The 22005-nt window shown below is 33.9% G+C and overlaps 1 protein-coding gene across 1 annotated transcript in view; it reads right to left on the reverse strand.

The window, feature by feature from the left end:
* Window positions 1–2457: 2457 nt before the first annotated feature.
* Window positions 2458–22005, reverse strand: part of ANTXR2 (ANTXR cell adhesion molecule 2) — a 169981-nt gene continuing 150433 nt past the window's right edge. The window contains exon 17 of the mRNA XM_024115417.3: window positions 2458–4386. Within this exon, the coding sequence (XP_023971185.1) occupies window positions 4348–4386 (39 nt within the window). The 3' untranslated portion in view covers window positions 2458–4347. The remainder of the gene's footprint in view (window positions 4387–22005) is intronic.

Genomic DNA, 22005 nt, shown 5'->3' on the forward strand with positions numbered 1-22005 from the left:
TAGTTCACTACAAAGAGTAGGAGTGGAAAGGCAGTTTATTTTTCCAGTTACCCAAGTACCTAAGCAAATAGAGTACAAGCTACTTTTAATTTCCTGGTGTTTCTTTTAATAATCAAGCTAGTTGTGGCTAGGTCTAGGTCTAGTCCCTCCATCATCTGATTCGTCAGCCAAAACGATTGGTAGCATGTTACTCTGAGTCAATCTCCATGTCTCTCTCAGTCTCTCCATGTCTCTCTCTCTCTCTCTCTCTTTCTCTCTCACACACACACAGACACTTTACCTTAATATAGTTCCTGCACAGCAATCTGAACAAGCACATTTTAATACAAATTTGCATGGTGTACTTATCAGCATTTTCTTTTGGCAGAAGAGCCCAAAAATAAAGTGCATAAAAAATCCAGCACAGGGATTGCTACGTTATGAGAAAGAAAACAAGTTTTCCTTTCTTTTATCAAATTGACTGAATTAGATACAAGAAAGTGTAGAAATATACCCAAATTGAAGTGTTCTCAGAAATAAGCCATAGAAATTCACTAAGTGAAATATTAATTTAACTCTGAGACTAAAGTACATGGCTGCACCCACTTCATCACCTGCAGATAGACAACATTCTCCAGCCTCACCTGCTTGTTTCTTCCCTTAAACATACAACAGATGTACCAGAGTTATCCTCTGCTTCTAGAATATGTATTTCCTTTCATATTAAAATAATGTATATATTTCTCTCCTGTGCACATATACCCACCGAAATTTTCCAGTAGCAATAAAATACTAATGAACTTCCTAAAGTAGTGTGATACTGTACAAAATCTAGTAACCACAAGGCTTTGTGATAGAAGAGGAAGTTACAATGTTTACAATATTCATAAATGTTACCCATTTATATTTTGCCCTCTTAAGATTGAAAAACAATATATGTAAGCAGATCAATCAAAAAAATATTTTAGACACCTTCTTGGCCATAATATAGGCTGTTTTAATTTTAAAAATAACCTAATAAATTGCCTCTGAGCAGTAAACAATGGTCAGTGATATTTCTATAATAAAGTTAAGTTCACAGAGACACCCAGATCTTATATCCAGTAAGGATTTATTAGAAAAACAAATACTGAATAATTTATGATTTAAAGTGGTTAGAGTAAAATTCAGGAAAAATATAAGCAAATCATTTTCTTTTCTAACAATTTAAAAAATGTAGGAGGTTTAAACCTTATATATTTTTGCCAAAAGAGTAATTATCCATGGATGACAGATGCTGCTCCCTACTTAATGGAGGGTCTCAAATTTTACTCTGCATCTCATTGGGAAGGAAATACAAAAATTTAAAATAGAATTAACTTGGGGAAAGGCATCAGTGCTGCAACTCTTAGCACCAAATGTTTTTTCTTGGAGCACCAAATGCTTTAAGGAAAACATTCCAAGTATCAAAGTTTTCAGATAGATAAATATTTATGGATCAAATCCATAAAGAACAGACATTGTTATGAAATATATATAGATGCCTTCAAAACTTTCTTTCCAGGCAGAGTAGACACATAAGTTAGGAGTCATTTCCCACTTAATTGTTTTTGCAACCTTATGCAACACAAATGGATTATGGATAAAGACTTAACTAATTTATTCACAGAAAGTAGATCTTGACTGACATTATGTCCAAAAAATTAAACAGGAACTGTTTCTCTATATAAAATATAAAATGTTACTAAACTTATAGAAATGGCTTTATTTTAACCTTTCATTTTCCTGGTTGAAAAGTGTAGGGGTGTTCAATTTAGTCCTTTGGTGAGAATACAGTACTCTTTAAAGCAAATTCTTCTCAATTTGCTAGTTAGTATAATCAGAGAAAATCATAACCTAGATCTGGTTCATATATTTAAGTGCAATAAAATTCCGTCTGTCTTTGAACTTTATGAATGATACTTTTTTAGTCTTTACATAGACCATTGCCTGTCCCTCTTCACTGAGAGTTCTTCATAGTGGTATTAGAACTGGAAATACATTTTCATTACAATCTACAGAAAGCTATTTTGCCATTTAAGGGCAAAGGTCTACTTACATTGCTCATGTACAAAATAAAAGTATCATACAACTGCCATGATACTAGACAAATTCAAAGGAACTACCAAAGAAGCAGCCTTAGCTTCTGTAGCACCCTTGAGGCTCTTAAATTCGGGGTGTGCACTGGTTGGAAATTAAGTGCCAATTTAAGAAAATCACAGTAGGCCCTGCCCCAGATGCAAATGTAGAACAATGGCCTAAAAGAACTCAATGGGTATATATCTGGTTTCCAAGTCACACTTGCAAACATGGATAATTAGTACCAACACTACCATTTGTGAACATAATGGACATTTTGGAACTGGATACAATTCTGTCCCTGAAACTAATCAAGACAATTAAATATTCAACCAAACAAGGCGTGAGTTCATGTGGGCTTAAAGAAAAATGGTAGCCGAGGCACGGGTAAAATTTTATTTATGAATATGTAGACACATGACTTTGGATCCAGCCAGCCAGTGACATAAATAAACTTGAGCAAAAGATTCAAGCTAGAGGATATATATGTATACACATACCTATGTATAAAAATGTGTGTGTGTGAACAAGGCTTATTGGAGCAGTGCAACAAATCTGGACACCAACCATCAGAATCACTCCCATCCTTTGAAATTTCCATTAAGCACGCAATGGGGGTAATTATACTGGGATGCTCCAAATCACTGTTTCCATCTTGTGCACTCACATGCCCGCCAAACATGAAATGTTCGCCTTCTCCCTTCCAATGTGATGGTTGTTGAACTTATTTTTAGTGTCATTTGATAAGCCTTTGTGCTCGCAGAGAGACATCCCACTGACCCAGCCACTGGTCATTGTCTATACCAGTTCACATCAAAGCAGGCGCGCTTTGTCAGGTTTCCAGTCGAATATCCATTTCGTATCTGAAGTACAGTATCGAAAGTGACTAGATCATTTGAGCTTTTTTCATCAGCTGCTGCCTTCTTCCTCCCCCACAGTGTTTCCGCTCACACTAACATAATTTGGCATCGTTGACGTGACACGATGGTGGTTTTTCTAAAAAAATTATAATACATACATTTTCGATGTTTTGTGGTGGTAGACTCTCCTGAAAATTTAATTTATAAATTGATGAGAGGAGGCCTTTTTTTTTTCTCTCTACTGAATCACAACCAAGGTAGAGTGCCCCTCAAAATCCAAGTAATGCGCATATAGTAATAGGTCATTCAATGTCAAAAGGCATAAAAAAGATGAGCAAAATCTTCACAGGCTGCTGCTTGCTGTTGCCTTTAATTATATTAATTAAATTTTGAAATTTTCATGCAAAGAGGGTTGCTGGCTTGTGACGCTGAAGAGCCCTTGGAGACTTGGAGGAAGAAAATACCCTGAGCGGAAGCTTTGTGGTTACTGCTTCCTTTAAATTAAAAGCAAAACAAACTCCTAGGTATGTTTACAGATATTACTGCTTTATGTACTACTAAGCCCTAAACATAGAAAGAGGGGTAAATCTACCAATCCCAGGGACAAGTTCTCAAATCATGAGTCCATTAAGCTCCACTGAAGATCTCTGGTTAGAGGCTGTCTTCCTGTGGAATAATGCTCTATTAATTTTCTTCTTTTCCCAAGTGCATAATGAAAGAAAGGTGCCTTCAAAAACTAAAGGGCAAAATCTTGCTTGCTACTGATACCTTGAGGCATCCTGTCTACATTTTGTCATACGTGTGCACTTTTCAGTGTTAGAATGACAAGATTTTCCAGTCAGAAGCTTCCCGGAAGGCACATCGTGGTAGGGGACTTGGAAGGATTTTGTGATCTGACACAGCTATAAGGCAATAGACTCCTTTATTTGCTTAGCCTGGTGGGAGATTTCATACTCTGCCTTTGGCTAACAATCTTGCCATGTAAACACACAAGTGCCATGTTTCCATGTAAAATGCTCCTTTCTCCATTAAAGATTCACCAGGGCCAATTGTTTTGTGCTCCCTATTTTGATATCATCTTCATGCTTTTGTTTTTGCTTTTTTCTCTTTCACACATTCAAAAAAACTTCCTTGTATAAACCACAGCATGTACATTAAAGTTCCTTTTTATTTTTAATGTCCTGAATCGTGTGTTACTATTGAGTTTCATCAATTCCCATGTAGATGGCAGAACAAGAGTTTGAAAATGTTTGATGCAAGCAAAGCAGAAGGCAGAGAAAACATTTCCTGACTGAAAGGAATAAAGCTGCTCTTCCAAAAACTTCTGAAATGCACTTTGTTTTCTTTTGGTTGGAAATCGGCATCGTGAAGATGTACCATCTTCATACCTCTTGGTCTTCCTGCTTTCCTTTTACTGAGAGGGAACTCGAGAGAAGTTTATGCACCGGCCCTAGGAAAGAAACAAATCCTTATTGAAATACAGATGTAATTATTTTAAAAAAGCATGAGAACACCTAGTTTTCCTACTATGATATAAAAAACGATTACCCAAGGTAAGTTCAATGTTAGGATGAAACATGAAGTCATAAGTTTTTTTCTTTGGGTCAAAGCATGATGGTTCATTCAGATCTTTTCCACAGCAAGTTCACCTACACAATGGTATGGTAAAATTAGAGTGAAAAAAACACTACGGAAAACAGAACTTTGTTATTGCTATTTAAAGAATAGCATTACTATCCGAGCAATAAAAATATCAAAGCCACAACCCTGTATGTTTCTACAATGTATTAAAATGGAAGTGTCCCATTTATACAATCTGGTGCTTTTAAAACTGATATAAAACTGGTGCTTCTAAAATGTATGCATGAGAAGTGTATTTAAGAAGTAAGAGATTGAGGATAAGAAGTCAGGGAAAAAGGGAAGAGATGCCATCTCTTTGTGATTCCATTTTATAATAGGCTTTTGCAAGAGATTTATTAGCAATCTTGTCCACTGTTGTTGATCATTTCTCACAACTGCACACCACCATTATGTGGTCTCTATAAATGGTGACTTTATTTGCATTCCACATTTCCAAAGACAGTTTGCCATTCCAATTCCTTAGCAGTTCAATGAAGCTTGTGGAAACACATTGTTTCATATGTAATTATAAATAATCTAAGAATTAGTTGAAAATAAAGTTTCCAATTAGTAATAAAAGATCCCCTTCTTCCCTCTCCTTGGTGTGACATTGATGATGTCTTGTACTATATAAATCATGTCTAGATTCCTTAATAAGCCAAAAGGTAGCATAGTGCTTTCTAATTTAGGGTCCAGATCATCACCCTATTGAGATTTTTCTATTTCTCATAATATCTGCTCTCTAACTTCATATTTTAGAACTTTTCTTTATTTCCCTCTAAATGTGAACAATACATTTGTTTCAAATATCTGGTACATACAGTGTACATGGTACATTCAAAAGGAACAACAAATATTGTTGGAGAAGAAAGCCTGGAATGTAAAAACAAGATTTTGGTCTATTTTCCTCTCAAAAGCGACTGTTCAACAAATTTGGAAATTTCAGAAATTAATGAAAAAACAGAAAAGCATAAAAGCAAACTAGTTTACATTTACTCTTGCCTAAAAGGCAAATATTCATCAAATTACCTGTCTTCTAATAATTTTGGAGGTAACATTATTACTATAATTGTCAAATTTATTACTTAGTTTGTGCCTAATGTCTACAAATAATACCTGTGCAAAAGGAAGTGGGAGAAAAGCATGGAGAAGACTACCTTAAAATGAGCTACAAATTCCTTGGTAATGCAATGGTCATAGGTCATGTACTCAGACTGTATTTTTGTATTACCTAGAACCTTCAAAGATTTTTAGAATGAATATTAAGTGAAAAGATGCTCTTCTCCATATTAGCTACATTTGGCATCATGTGCCAAGGAAACATTTTAAAATGTTATTCTCATGATATATCCCTTTTCTAAAAATTTTTTTCAGAGAGCAGGAAAATGACATAATTAATAAATATTTGGGCAAATCAGTAAATACGTCCTTCTAAGCCATGACAGTGTGATAGTATAACTATACATACAATGAGAAATAGATTTTAACTATGAATATTAAAACAGTGATGAATATTAAAATATTATCTTCTGGCAATTTTCCAGAATCAAACAAATATATAAGGAAATATATGAGGAATGACATTTTGACAACAAAGATATGCATTAATGACATCTTTTCTCGTGTATTTATTATGGACCAAAAAAGTAAAAGGTTTTTCTCTTCTGCATAATTTTGCAAAGAAGTTACCATGAATTTCTACTTTTATTTGCATTCTATCACTAATTAACTAGATTTAGATATAAGGCTCTTTTTCGGACCATTTCTGTTCCACACACCAGATTAATCTGGTGACTCTGATTCATTTATTTTATGCAATTGGAGGGTTTAAAAAGTGAAATTCATAGTTCACCTGAATTCTCAAAATCACTTCAACACCTAAATTATTCCAGACCTAAATTATTTTCTATTTCATTTGGTGTAGTTTAATTAAAGATCTAGCAACTCAAATGAAGAAAGCCCTATTGATTTTGACCCTGAGGTCCTTACTTCAGCTCTTCCAAAGCTTGAGATTAAGTATTAATCATCAGCTGCCGCATGTCTGTTGATTCAAGTACCCAAAAACTCTGGTACATGCAATATACACCCCCGTGTTTTAGCAGACACATTGAAAAAAACAACCAAATATCTCCTCACCTCCTAATCATGGACTCAGTGTTTTTCATTTTTATCAAGATCTGATAATGTTTTATTTTACAGAAATTTAGAAGTTGGTAACTTAGAGGAGTTCTATTCAAAAGTTACTTCCTCTGTTAAGCCTTTCCCAGCTCTCCCAGTCATGGGGCTCCTTCCCCCAAATTGCATCTCTACCACAGCCAAACTACATTACACCATAATTGTTTGCTTCAAGATTAAAAGGAAAAGTAACAGTGGTTAAATCTGAGAGCTCCAAAGCCTGAATATGTATCCCAGCTCTGTTATTTATTAACCGTGTGACCATGAACAACTTATGGTTTCTTCATCAATAAAATGGGGATTAAAAACTGGACCTATTTGTGACTTCCCAGGTGGCACAGTGGTTAAGAATCTGCCTGCCAATTCAGGGGACACAGGTTGGATCCCTGGTCCGGGAAGATCACACATGCCACAGAGCAACTAAGCCCATGCACCACAACTACTGAGCCTGCGCTCTAGAGCCCGTGAGCCACAACTACTGAGCCCACGTGCCACAACTACTGAAGCCCGCGTGCCTAGAGCCCATGCTCTGCAACAAGAGAAGCCACCGCAATGAGAAACCCGTGCACCACAACAAAGAGTAGCCCCTGCTCGCCACAACTAGAGAAAGCCCACGTGCAGCAATGAAGACCCAATGCAACCAAAAACAAACAAACAAACAAAAAAATAAATAAGTATGAAATAAGTGACTAATCACAATTTTAAAAAATTGGACCTATTCTTAGGACTGTTATAAAGATTAAGCCTGTTAATATAGATCTATAAAGCACTTAGAACAGTACCTGGCACATAGTAAACTTGCAATTAAAAAGCAGATAGTTATTATCCATCTCCCCTCTACGATGTCATTGCACAGTGTCTAACATAGAGAAGACTTGTTATAAATACTCACTTAGAAACAAGTGGATGGATGGATGATGTATAAAAGAATGAATACGTGATGACTAGACCTCTACTGGGGGAGGAGCCAGACCTTAAAAATGGGGAGATAGAAAAAGTATGAATTTGAGAGAGGAAAAAAGAGATTACAAAGGAGAAAAATACAACAGTGGAAAAGGAGAGAAGATAATACAGAGAAAATAGAAAAGAGTAGTTCTAAAGAGAAAAGATAGATAAAGAATAATCAAGAAAAAAAGAAACTATTGGCCAAAGGAAATTTTTATTTAGTATTCCATCAGGTACCTTACTCCCAGGGGATTATTTCATGCTAGCTGCTACCGTCCACTTACCAGAATATTCTAAAATCAAGGCAACATACCCTGGTTGCAAGTGGCTGTGATTAGGAGTCTGTGGTCCTTTGAATACTGCTTAATACTATCTTACAAAACCCATCAATATAATGCCAATTATGTTTAAGGTCAAGAATGTTAGGCTTCCATTGATATCATGGCAAGCAGTCTAGGCCAGAACACAACAGAGCAATTTTTATTCACAGGAAATGGGATATGACAGGGTTTACAGGTCTGCCATATCCTCGTGCTTACAATGCCTATACAATAAAGGTATGTTATCAAGGTAACAAGTAAAGCAATGTAAAATAACTTGAGCATACAACTCATCATTGGCTGGTACAGAATGGGAAATATTAGTAGTAATAGTGTTTATTTTTCTGAGACTATTTCACTTTAATTACAAATAATACAAGCTCTGAAAATTTTTAAAAAGTTAATTGAATAGGTTAATAATAAACCATTCAATGCAACCTAAATATACAGAAATATACATAGACACATAATTTTAATACTTTATTCCCTATATAGAGGTTAATACTAGTATCAGGTAACAGGACTATATAGTCTCTAAAATAAACCACTAAACTTGTAATATGCTAAAACAAATGAACACAAGATTTCTGCTAGCAAGAGTTAAAGCAAATGTGTAACATTATGTTTGCTTTATATTTTACAAAATAATTCAAAAAATTTGAATTCAGGTGGCATAAGTGTTTAGGGAATAATAAAACGTAATATAAAGCATAATTATTAATGTGGAGAAATAACATTAATTTTCTCTATATTTTCAAATTTTTAATTAAATATTTTAAAAATAATTTTCTTGACTTAAAATCATGCTCTAATCATGCATATAAATTATGGGTAAAATCAAAGTATACTGTTGTCGTGATGCTTTAGGTAATCCTCATATTATTTATTCAATTAGGCAATCATTTCAACCAACTTGAATTTGGTATCATGCCGTATAAGTCACTAGGTCATAAATTTCAACAATAAGAACATATAGTCAATGTAAAATTGAATTAAATGAGTATCCTTAGGACTGCATTAGTTTAAAATGTATGTATTCCATTCTTTTGCCTTGGGAGTACAGAATTCCTTGGATGCAATGAAATAATTGTAAAATTTATCCATTTTGTATGACATAGAGATTAGGAGTAAAATTTCTTAAATATTAAAAAAATTAAAGTTAGGTAGAACAAATAGAATTTAACTACTGACTTTAGATTATAGCCAAGTACATTTAAAGTACATTAATTTAAAAATTGTTATAATTCAGATAATGACTGACCAGGTTATAATTTACCTTCTTAATATATTAAACAACCAGGCAAATTAACTATAAACAAGATTACTATTGGAATATTTACCTACTTAAATAAGTTGTAGAATATTAGAATTATTTATATATTAATAATTGACATCATTGTATTGTAATCTGGGTATGACATTTTATTTGCCTAATAAAAATTATGGTTTAAAAGGAATAAAATTGCCTCCCATCGAATGTAAACCATCTTATGCAACCTTATATTGAGCACATTACCTAATTAGTGAGCTTCTGTGGCAAGAAGAGAACTCTCATGCATTGCTAGGGAAAATATAAATTGGCAAAAACTATATATAAGCAACATATGTTAATAATAGTCTTTAAAAGCTTATATTCCTTGACTCAGTACTTTCATGTCGGGAATTCAGCAAAGTATCTGTAAAGTAAAGTATCTAGACAAAGATTTCAAAATGTTTACCACGGGATTTTTATAATGTGAAAAATAGAATCAGTAAATTTATATTTATTTCTGTCTCACAATCAGATAATAATTAAATTATGATTAATCTAACGGTTATGTAGCCATTAAAATAGAAATTAAAAAAAATTTTTAAAGATGTAGGGAAATGATAAGTGAAAAAATGCCAAGTTGTATATATACGTAATTATAATTATGCAATGTATATCGAAAGAGTAAAAGACAAGACTAAGAGACTACACCAAACATGCTATGAGCAGTGGAATTGCATATTATTTCTTACATTCTACTTTATATCTTTTCTGTATATTTATATATTTGATAGCTTAAAAATAAGTTTTCAAAGACCAAGTTCAATCTGCAAAAATGCAGTCTTTTCTAAACATCTATATTTATGTTTTTAAAAGTCATTACAGGGACCAACTGACTACTCTCAGGAATCACCACCATCTATCAACTATACCAAAGTTCTTCAGCATTCATTGTTCCCGTAGGTCAACTCATTTACTTGTCTCTAAGTTGTCTTTTACAGTTAATATCCTGATGAACCCACGTGTATGCAGTTCTACTCAAGAATGCGTGAGTATGGCAGAAGCCACTGATTAATAAATTTTATAATCCACAGTCAGCATTTTCATTTTTATGGTACACAATTCTAAGAGTTTTCATAAAATGCCTGTTCAAGTATTTGTCCAGGCTGCAATCAGCAATCTTATTTTAAAAAATGTATTTGTGGGCTTCCCTAGTGGCGCAGTGGTTGAGAGTCCGCCTGCCAATGCAGGGGACACGGGTTCATGCCCCGGTCTGGGAAGATCCCACATGCCGCAGAGCGGCTAGGCCCGTGAGCCATGGCCGCTCAGCCTGCGCGTCGGAGCCTGTGCTCTGCAACGGGAGAGGCCACAACAGTGAGGGGCCCGCGTACCGCAAAAAAAAAAGAAAAAAAAGTGTATGTGTGTGTGCATGCATGCACACATGTGTGTGTACATGTGCACACATGGCCTACCTCAAGTCCTGTGCATACTGGAGTTAACTATATTTAAATAAAAATATAAGGTAAATCTTTAATTTTCATACATCACATGCACAGTGTCTAGGGTATATATATATATATATATATATATATATATATGTTTGTATATACACACACATATATATCTGCACTCAATCAACAACATAGAATATTTATACCTCAGGCACTTATCAATAATAATTTTTGAATCCTTTCTCTCCAGATCAGTTGGCAAAACTATCTTTGAAAGTGAGGTTCTAAGTGAAATGCTAGCCATTGATTTCTCTAGGTTAGTGGGGTTTTTTTCATATTATAGTCCATGAAGTCCTGGGGGTTCTACAAGGTGCATCGGGGACCACTATGGCTGGAATGGTGCACAAGAATGTAGCAAGCAGGCACATGCAAGCCTCCCCTAATCCAAACCAAGAAGATGCACTCTCAACTACCCTTTAAAATTGCATTTCAGTATAATATTTTGTTTTTGTTGACCCTAAAAACGTGGTTTGATATCTATTATTCAAGCTATTCATACTTATGTGAAGCCAGATTACCAGTAAACTGTCAATATACCTGGACTTGGTTTCTTTACTTTTCTTTGGAAATACCTTCCTAAATAAGTCTATGACAACATTACAGCATTACCCCTTCAACTTTTGGTCATATCTAGAACTCACATGAATTTTGGTTACATACAGAGAATTTTTATTTTGGAAAATTGCTATTGAGGATGTTGATATTAAGGGATCAATTTTGAGAGTTCAGATCTAGCTAGGAAAAATCATGTCACTTCTGGTAAGTTCATGTGCTTCCCTTTTATTATATAATGCCAATTATGTAACTCAGCCTTTCTCTTTGTGTCTTGACTTTCAAAAAGTTCAGATTTACATCATGTTCTAAAAGCATTGCTACTCTTAGTGTACATTTTCTGGTGTAGCTATCTTAACTTTGGCCCATGATTATTTCTCTATTTTTATCCTTAAGTTTTATTGTATATTTTTTCTCAATATTTCTCTACAGGTAGATTAGGTATAAGTAAATGGAAACTAATATATATTTCTTAATTCTCAACTTTCTTAATCACAAAGACTCCACACTCATCTAAACCCTTTAAAACCCTCCAACAAATGTATTACCTCAACCTCTACCTTATACTAAAGATCATATCATGTCTAATTCCCTTCTTTGTTGTCTTTTCTTATTCCGGTAGGACTTAGTGAGGTACTGTTCAGACAGCTGATGTCAAATGATGATTAATTTGAATTTAATCTTAACTAAGTTAACACAGATAATTAATATGAATTTGAAGCTTATACATGAAAGCATGCTGAAACTATACTATTCCATAAAATCCCAAAAGTTCTTCTGCAAGAATAAATCCCCTAGGTCTAAAGACTGAGAGCTTAACTTCATTTTATTTGACTGCTAGGAAAAGTAAGCACAATATGATTCTTTATAAACTATAAATGTATTTATATCCCAATCCATCTCTTAGAGCAGAGGTCTGAGCAGAGGCTTTACTCCATTACTCACCTTCCATCAGTATAAGAAGGAACAGAATATACCAAGGATACATCACAAACAGAACTCTGGTCATAACAAAGGCTAAACTCACAATTAGAACCTGCCAGTTTTAACTCCACTTAAGTGATTTTCAGGCAACACCAAGTATCTATTAGAGTAAGAAGTTAATTGACGTTTCATTGTTGGCAATACCTTCTCTTAGGTCTCATAATAAGTAGGAGTGGAAAGTGGGTGCCCAAAATAAAAATGTCCAGTGCTGTTACCGTTCTTCAGTTAACTAAACCAAGAGATAAAAACTAGACAACAGTAGGAACCAATATATTTGCTGTTGGTTAAGTATATAGACCCCAACTCTGTTGCAATATTTGAAAACTGATTTTGCCAATTCATTTTCACTGTGACCAGAGTAGCATTAGCCAGAGCAAGTGCCACATTTCCCATCTCTTGAGCATTAAAATTCTGCAGGCATTAATATTTGCAAGCTCCTTTACTAGCTATCTGCACAGGATATATTTCACTGCTATAACTGTAATAGTATTATGCTCACCTCATAAATATCCATTGACAAGCTGAAACATAGAACAGCACTTTGGTTTAGACTTTTCAAACACAGATAGCTGATTTATTTATATCTCCACTTTAAAAAAGAGTTTACTAAACCTTCATGCTTTGTGCAACAGTGAACAGTGATTCAAATTTAAAATTGTATACAAAGCACAGATACACAAGGAAACAAACACAAGACAATTCAAGAGGTCCAGGAAATGACAAATATCAGGAAAGAATGTTGACTGAGAACACAATAGGCTCTTTGAGTGAAGATTTCCTGTAGCAACTTGAGGTACAGAGTGAAGAGAAGGCACCTACTATTCTCTCTCTCTCTCTGAATGTCAGAAATTCTTGAAAGGTTTACCTCATTTTTTTTAGTAAAAGGACAAGTTAGTAGTCCTTACATATTTAATACTAACAGTATAATAGGACTATGTGCAATTATCAGCAATATATACATATACAAACATATACATATATACATACATATACACACACAAGATAAAGATATATATACATATATATATACACATATATAATATATAAAAGAATCTGTGTTATCCTCTGCTTTTAAAAAAAACTGAAATATTTTGAGCTGAAATATAAGTTCCATATACTTTTTTCTAACGGAAGCTCCACCTTACAGTGGAGACAACACACTATATGGATATTCAGTTAATGTCATGAAGGGAAGTACTCAGTTTGCCTGATAAATTCACCTTCAGATTTTTTTTCCTCTTCATCCTCTTATGGCATCTGCAAAATGTTAGTGACTATATACATACTGTTAATATTTATTTTGCAAAGAGCTATGTACATTTATTTTTTTGAGATTCAGGCATATAGTTGGCATTTAATGAAACATCGAACTCATTCTTCATAATAGTAAGTTATGAAGGCTAAAATTGCCTTCACTAAGTGCAAGGCAAAACCCTCCCAAAAGCTGGAGACATAGCAGGAAAGCTGAGAGAGACCCCTACATAGTACATGACATTTTCCTTGAGACCAAAGATGTAGTGAACTGAAGGCTAGGGAGAAAAGCAGGAGGGTAGTGAAATAATTACCTTTTCAAAGACACATGGGGCCTTCCCTAAGGGAAAGGAAGCAGCCTATTGAAGATTTGGGGAATGGCAAGAGGAATGAGAAAAATAGCCCTGAGGGACACAGGACCTTCTTGAACCACATGTCAGTAGCCTGTTGAAACCTGGGAGGAAGAGAACTGAGAAAGAGCTCTCCAAGACTCATGGGGCCTTCTGAGAGTGCAAGGAACAGGGCCAGTCAAAGACTATAGGCAGGAAATCAATATGGAAACAGGTCTCTCAGAGTACAGAAAGTGGTGGTTGGTGGGCACAGGGAAGGTATGGTTCTGGTAGCTGAATAGCAAAGAGAACTCTCCTGCAACCAAGAAGCTCATAGGTGGGTTGTAAAGGATAGAGAGACAGAGACAGAAAAAGGAAAAGAAAGAGAGCTCTGCTAAAGGAAAATCCCTGATCTTACTCTCAAAATTTTGGAAACCAGTAGTGAACTAAAAATAACTAAGATGGCAACAAACTAAGACCCAGCTCAACCACAGATTAGCAACATGACAGAGGAAGGGTACACATCTTTCTAGAGGTAAATATTATCTAGATTAGTCTCTATTTTTTATGACAGTGTCCAGCATAAAATCACAAATTATGGTACACACAAAGAAGCAGGAGAATATGACCCATAATCAATGGAAAATACAGTTAATATAGGCAAATCTACAATTAATAAACAAGGACTTTAAAATAACTATGATAAAAATGTTAAAAGTTCTAATGAGAAAGGTGGACAGCATGCATAAAAATATAGTGAATTTCCACAGAAATACGGAAACTTTGAATAAGAACAAAATGGAAAAACTAGAGACAAAAATGCAATATCAGATATAAAGAATGTTTTTGATTCATGTAAAAATATACTGAACATAGCAGATGAAAAACTCACTGAACTTGAAGGTAGGAGAATAGAAATTGTTCAAATTTAAAAACAAAGAAAGAAATAACTAAAGAGGATCTGAGACCAGTGGGACAATATCTAATGGTCTGTCACATGAGTAATTGGTGTCCCAGAAGAGAGAAGAAAGAATGGGGAAGAAAATTTTGAAAAAAATAATGGCTAAGAATTTCCTAGAATTGATGAAAGGCATAAACCTACAGATCAAAGAAACACAATGACTTTCAAGCAGGATAAATACATAGAAAACCTTATCAGGGAACATATAATAAAACTTGTGAAAGCCAAAGAAAATCCTAAGAGTATACCTCTCTCTCCCTCATCATCCCCCAGCTGAAGATATTCTGTACAGAGAAAACAACTGTAAGCATGACAGCCAACTTTTTATCAGAAACAATGGAAAATACAGGACAGTGGAACTCTCTCAAATGCTAAATGGTGAGGAAAAAAGTCAACCTAAACTTCCATATCCAGAGAAAATACCACTCAAGAAGGTAAGCAAAATAAAGACATTTTAAGACAAGCAAAACCTGACATAATTTATCTGCAACACGCTTCAACAACCACGAATGCTAAATGAAGTTCTTGAAACTGAATGAAAAGACACTAGATGGAAGCCTAGATGTGCAGGAAGAAATACAGAGAAACAGAAGTAAATATGTGCATAAACATGAAATATAAATATATAAAAGAAAATGTCTTTATGATACTATTGATTACAAAAATAGTATCAAAATTAGGAAAAATATATTATTGAATTTATATCTTATGTAGACTACAACATATGATAATAAGAGCACATAGAAATAGAGGGGTAAATGGAAGTTAGGCCATGGTAATATTTATATATTATTTTAAACTAGTATACTATTGTAGACTGTGAAAAGTTAAAGAAGCATATTGTTATCTCTAGAGCAACCACTGAAAAACAGCACAGAGGTATAGCTTAAAAAGATAATAGAGGGGATGGAATAGATTACAAAAAATTACTATATTAATCCAAAAGAGAGCAGAAAAGGAGAAACAGAAGAACAAAGAATAGGTAGGACAGATAGAAATAAAATACAGTAGACAAAAGAACTGGAAATAAATTGAAACAAATGAACTGGATACATAACCACATTGACAAAAGAACTACTTCAAGTGACTTGACACAGTATTGTGTTTGTATACCAACTACAGAATATATTTTAAGGATAAATAGACCAGCAAAAAATGTTTTATTTAATTCATTAGGCTTAATTTTACTAATGCTATTTTATTATTAATTTGTAGCTATATATATTATAGGATATGGCAAATAAGTATTTTAATATTGGTAAGACCAAGATTTTTCATGTAAGAGAAAAGGGGTGCAAGTATAAATTCAAAAACATTCAGCATTAAGATCCTTTAATGCTAAATCAGAATTAAAAGTATACCATAAACTCATGATTTTTTCAAAACTATTGAATTTCCTAGTTCTACCTGCTGAAAATGCTTAGAAGCAATGAAAACCCAATAACAATTAGCACCCCTAGTATCCAAATGTGTTCTCTAAATACCATTATCTACTAAAAACATCTAATGCTCCTTGGAGTTGAATGGTTTATACTACTTTTGAAACAGAAAACGTAAAAGATGAGTCTGGGACATATTATGCCAAAACTAAAGAAATGTATCAAAGACTAATGTGCACCATGTCAAAAATATATAATAATCAATATGATGAATCAGGCTTTTACAATATGGTTTCTCTGATCAAACTTGGCATCACAAATAGTAGAACAATTGGTGTGATGTGTTACCCAGTGCACAGCACCACTCATGAAAAATCCATTCCAAAAGAAAAAGGTGATTCTGAATCATAGCAAGGGGGTAGAGAATGTCAGTATATATGATCATGTGTGTGGCAGACCAGTGCTGGAGGTGTTGTAATTTTATAAAAATGTTCATGTGGCATAGAGCAGAGATTATAAGGAGGTCAACAAAACTATGACTATCTGGGGAAGAATAATTCTGGTAGAGAAATCAACAAGTGCAAAGGTGCTGGGGTGAAAGCGTCTTTGGCTTATCTGTAGACAAGTAATCCAGATAGTGTGGCAGGAGCAGACTGAGCAATGAAGAAAGTGGAAGATGAAGTCAGACAGGAAGCAGAGAGCCTATGATGCAAAGCCTTGTAGCAGCAGCTGTTATAAATTCTTTTTTAAAAGCCAAGTTACTAAAAGTAAACATCTGGATCCCTTCTCATCTCTTTTACAGCAGACTGAGATAAGATGTTAAGTGATTTACTCTTCGAAGTTCTTAAGGCCAACACACACACACACACACACACACACACACACACAAACTTTCTCTCAGTCTCTCTCTCCCACACACACTCAACAGACAATCAGAATAAAAACCCAAACTCTAAACATTATGTCAAATAATGGCTAACTGAAATAATAATTACTCCATATTAATTATTTAATTATTAATTAATCCATATTTGAATTATGTATTTAGATAAATGTGAGACAAATCCAAATGAAAGGTTTATTATATCACTACTGTTCAATCAGGTGGGACATACACAGAATAAATTAATTGACTCAGTGTGGAAGAATGATGCATGAAAATATTAATTTTCACTTGAGTATTTCTAGACTTAAAATTTTAACCTCAGTTGTGAACATCAGAGAGCAAAACTTTTACATGCAATTCATTTGTCTTTTTCCTAGGAAATTAGGCACTGAGATATTTATTTGTCTTATCAAACTGCTTTAGGCACATTTAAAGAGAAACCCTGAATGCTTATACATCACTATCACTGAAAAACATTTATTGAGACATTTTGCTAATGTATATGATCCTAGGAATGCAATGATTCTCTCTAGCTAAGTTTAGTTTCTAAGAATTAAATCCTCACTTTTGGGACTCTAAAACAGTGTTTGTTGTCCCGGTTAAAAAAAAATTAATACCTAAAAACATGTTGATGAATTCAGCCTGCACATGATTTCATTAGCTATCTCTACTTAAAAGTATTCACAGCTCTTTGGGTCATTGGTCAGAGAGCTAAATTCCCAGCTAATTTGAGACTAAGACCAATCATTTAACAGCCTCTTTCAAAGAAAAACAAATATTAAAAACTTCACTTTAAGTTTTAAAATTAATACTTGATGGATAATACCAATTAAAAATACCTTAAAGAAATGTACAGTTTTTAAAGCTTCATTTTGAAGAGTAATTATAGATAACTTTCTAGATTATAAATGAAAAAATTTTATATAAAATCTACCTAATGCTTTACATGGAAAATTAGTTACTGTGATGCTGTTTCCTTTCAGCATAGCAAGTATTTAGTGAACTCATTCCAGGTATTCAGTCCTAATGGAAGACGTACGTATGTATTCAACTTTTGCACAACAAATTTATGCTTTAGGTATTTTTATTACATTTGGCAAAACCAATTTTAAACAATTGCTGAACTCATTTTTATATTTAATAATGACATACAAATCCCCAAAGTCAGGATTTCATTTTGAGTATTTATTACAGACTAATATTTAGATGTATGATATCAGATGATATATGCTTTTCTATAACACATAAGTAATGTGGATTAAAATTCTTCACATTACACTTCTACATTCTAAACTGCTAGAGCAGCAGGCAAATGATTACATTTACTGCTAAATTTATACCAAGGAGAACAAAACTTCAAGCAGCACCTTAAATCGTTTATACTAAAATTAGGCCAATAACAGCATGAAGACTATCCCTGCTTTTATGTGCACATGCAAATCTGAACGTGCCTTTCATATATAGCCAAAGGGATTTATATTTCAAAGATAGATGCCACTGTGACCCGGATGTCACTTCACTTATCAATGAGTATACAATGGCACTTAATGGAAATCCCTTGCTTTTCACACTATGAAAAGAAACTAAACATGAATTTTGTCCCTTGATCAATACAGACATTCCTAGCCTAAATAACATCTCAACTAACAAGACTGACTCTTAAAATAATTGAGGTAATATTAAACCATCTCTAGAGAAATAATCTCCCTCAAATGGAAAGAATAAACTTTCAAAGTTTAAACATTTATACACAGATAAGCATATAGATACATTCAAATAAGTAGACAAACATGATTGTGATAGTGTTTCAGAATACTAATTACTTATTCATGTGTAATAAGTTACCTCTATATACAAATGACAGTTTGCTTCTTTGGCCATAGAACTCAAAAATGCTGAAGACATGTACATTTAAGAGTCAAACAATTAAAAATGATTGGATTTGATTATTTAATTTCCATTTGATTGTCTACATGTAATTATTCAACATAAATCCCAGATCCAGAAACTGGAGTTCAGGTCTATCTACAAGTCAGGTATTGGGTCTTGTGTTAGGGCAAATAGATGATTTACGGATGGATGGATATGTAGATAGGTAGATAGATATTGATAGACAAATAGATAAATAAAAGATAGGAAGATATATAGATAGACGGATGTGAATATAGAAATAAATTTTCAGTTAGCTCAGAAAAACAAATACTGATATTCAAAGACAAAATGATTTTCTAAATTAAAAATAATATAATTAGCCTAATATCCTACTACAAAATATAATTAGATTCAGATGATAGCAAAATTTGTTCAGCAATATAACAAATCTTTAAAATTTTTTTAACAAAAAAATCTTAATTATTTGTTTAAACTCTATCTTCTTTCCCAGACTATTAGTTCCATGATCGTTTTTTTCATTACCATTTTGTAAATGCTTAGGACAGTGTTCGCCCTACAGTTTGTGTTTAAACATATTTGCTGAATTAATGATAACTACTGGGTTTGAAATACTAAATTTGATCTATGCAGCTAACATCTCTCTAAAACATATAACTGATATTGATAATAGATATTCATATGAATATTGAGATAGTTCAATCTAACTACACGATGATTAGTAAGCTATAAAATAAAAGACAGTGGTTCACTTGCCTACACATATAAACACAAAACTATAAAACTACACTTCAGTTTTTGCTAACTGACTTGTAATTAAGCAATAGTGGCAATCGTTCCAGGGCAAAAGTCTTCCTCGCTTATTTTGTGACATGGATATTCAAGCAGTCCTAGAGGTTTCCTTTCCTATATGTCAGCCCAATGCTAGGCATAATAGGGAAATGGCTGAACTGGAGGATAGAAGTGTTCTAAGCTGGAAAACAAGTAGGCATCAGGGAGGAACTGAACGTGATATCAATTTTAAATAGAGAGCAGATGGTAGGAAGTGAGGTCTGCTTCAGGCTTGAAACCTCCAACAGGCAGAGAAGATAAAAGTAAGTATTCTGAGTCCATTATTATTGTTAGATCTAAATACAACACGTTTGACAAGCAAGAAGTGGTCATTACAAGTAACCTAACCACATGTAAACATGTCATGAAGTACTGAAATATTAAATCAGTGCCCAATTAATTAATTGATTTTGTGGGTGTTTATTTTCCTTTATGACTCTGTTATTCCCTGTCAAAGAAATCAGTATTTGAAGAAACATGGTGTTCCTTCACACAAGTGGCATACCACTTACTATCTCTACGTGTGTCAATAAAAATTCCAGAGACCAAATTATGTATCAGGAGGAATTATTCTATATTTTCTGATTACTAACATTACTAGATTTGAAAACAATACAGCACAATTCATGCAGATTTCCCAAAACACATATTTTTAAAACCCTCTTAAAATTGATGACACTTGCTGACAAATGTGAAAGTTTAATATTTAGTGGATACTGAACTCTTTATCAACAAGTAGAGATTTGGCTTGAAAAGAATGAAAACATTCTTTAAAAGAATAAAATATGGGCTTCCCTGGTGGCGCAGTGGTTGAGAGTCCACCTGCCGATTCAGGGGACACGGGTTCGTGCCCCGGTCTGGGAGGATCCCACATGCCGCGGAGCGGCTGGGCCCGTGAGCCATGGCCGCTGAGCCGCTCCGCAACGGGAGAGGCCACAACAGTGAGAGGCCCGCGCACCGCAAAAAAAAAAAGAAAAAGAATAAAATATGACTTGATAAATCAATTTCAGTTACTACTTATTTAAGATTAATGAGAAAGTCTTTAATCTACAATGCATTATTGGAGTTATTTTTCCTTTGGTAAGAGATTATTAGAAAAGTATTCATTCTATGACAGGACTGGTAAACAGAACATTCTTCAGAGTCAGGAACATGAAAGGAAAAGGTAAGAAACTGCCTTTTGCCACTGCAAAAAATCTGGTGTTCATAAAGCTTGCTTTCTTTAAGTTGTCTCTGTCACACTTTTAAAATATGACAATGAAAATTCAATTCCAAAACCTTGCCACTGGAAAATGTCTCTTTAACTGAAACAAAAGAGAGGCGCTAGTAGTCATGCATCCGTACAACACCACAATGAAAGCTGTGCTGAGCTGTCATACTCTAACCTACCATCCCACTGTCACAGATAGAAAGACTTTGTGAGATGACAATGTAATGTGTGGTTTGAATGGCATCCCTGAGAAAAATCCAACTGCAGCAGCACATTTTTAGATTTAAATGAGGAAGATGGGTCATTCTAAATATATATCATTGTATTTTTTCTTCAAAGTCAACACCTATCTTTAGAACTTAGAGAAGACTGAATGAATGAAATATGCTTGTATTGGCAAACCCCAAACCTGGACAATCATATCAGCATTTTTATTCAGTCTCTACTGACAACATCAATGCACCTTGCAAAAAGAAAACCAGATGTTCCTCCTATATGGTGCTATTAAAAGTCTGTTTTACAGACTTAAATTATATTCACTGTTTCTCTTTTTTTCTAAATGATGATGGCATTGAAGCCTTTGATAATGAAGAAAACATATTTTTATGTGGGTTTTTGGTACTTCTAGCTTTAAATATACAACTTAACATATGTTTAAGACAGAGCATATGGAAATAAGAAAAAAGAAAATCTGAAATCCAGGCACAAATTTTACTTTATAGTAATTTCAAATCATACCAGTTATTGAGACTCAGAATCAACAAAAATATAATCTCTTTGCTATAATCATACTAACCTTCAAGACTTAGAATTTCCACCATTGATATCTCATTGTTCAGGTTCTACAAAATTCATCCCAGATTTTAAAAGGATTAGATCAAGAGAGTCCTTCCCTTTGTGTGACTTGGGGTCATTTTCTTACTGAGCAATATTAAAAATAACATCTTTACAAATCAGCCACTGAATAAATTAATTA

The sequence above is a fragment of the Physeter macrocephalus genome, chromosome 7 (genome assembly GCF_002837175.3).
Source record: "Physeter macrocephalus isolate SW-GA chromosome 7, ASM283717v5, whole genome shotgun sequence".
NCBI lineage: Eukaryota > Metazoa > Chordata > Mammalia > Artiodactyla > Physeteridae > Physeter > Physeter macrocephalus.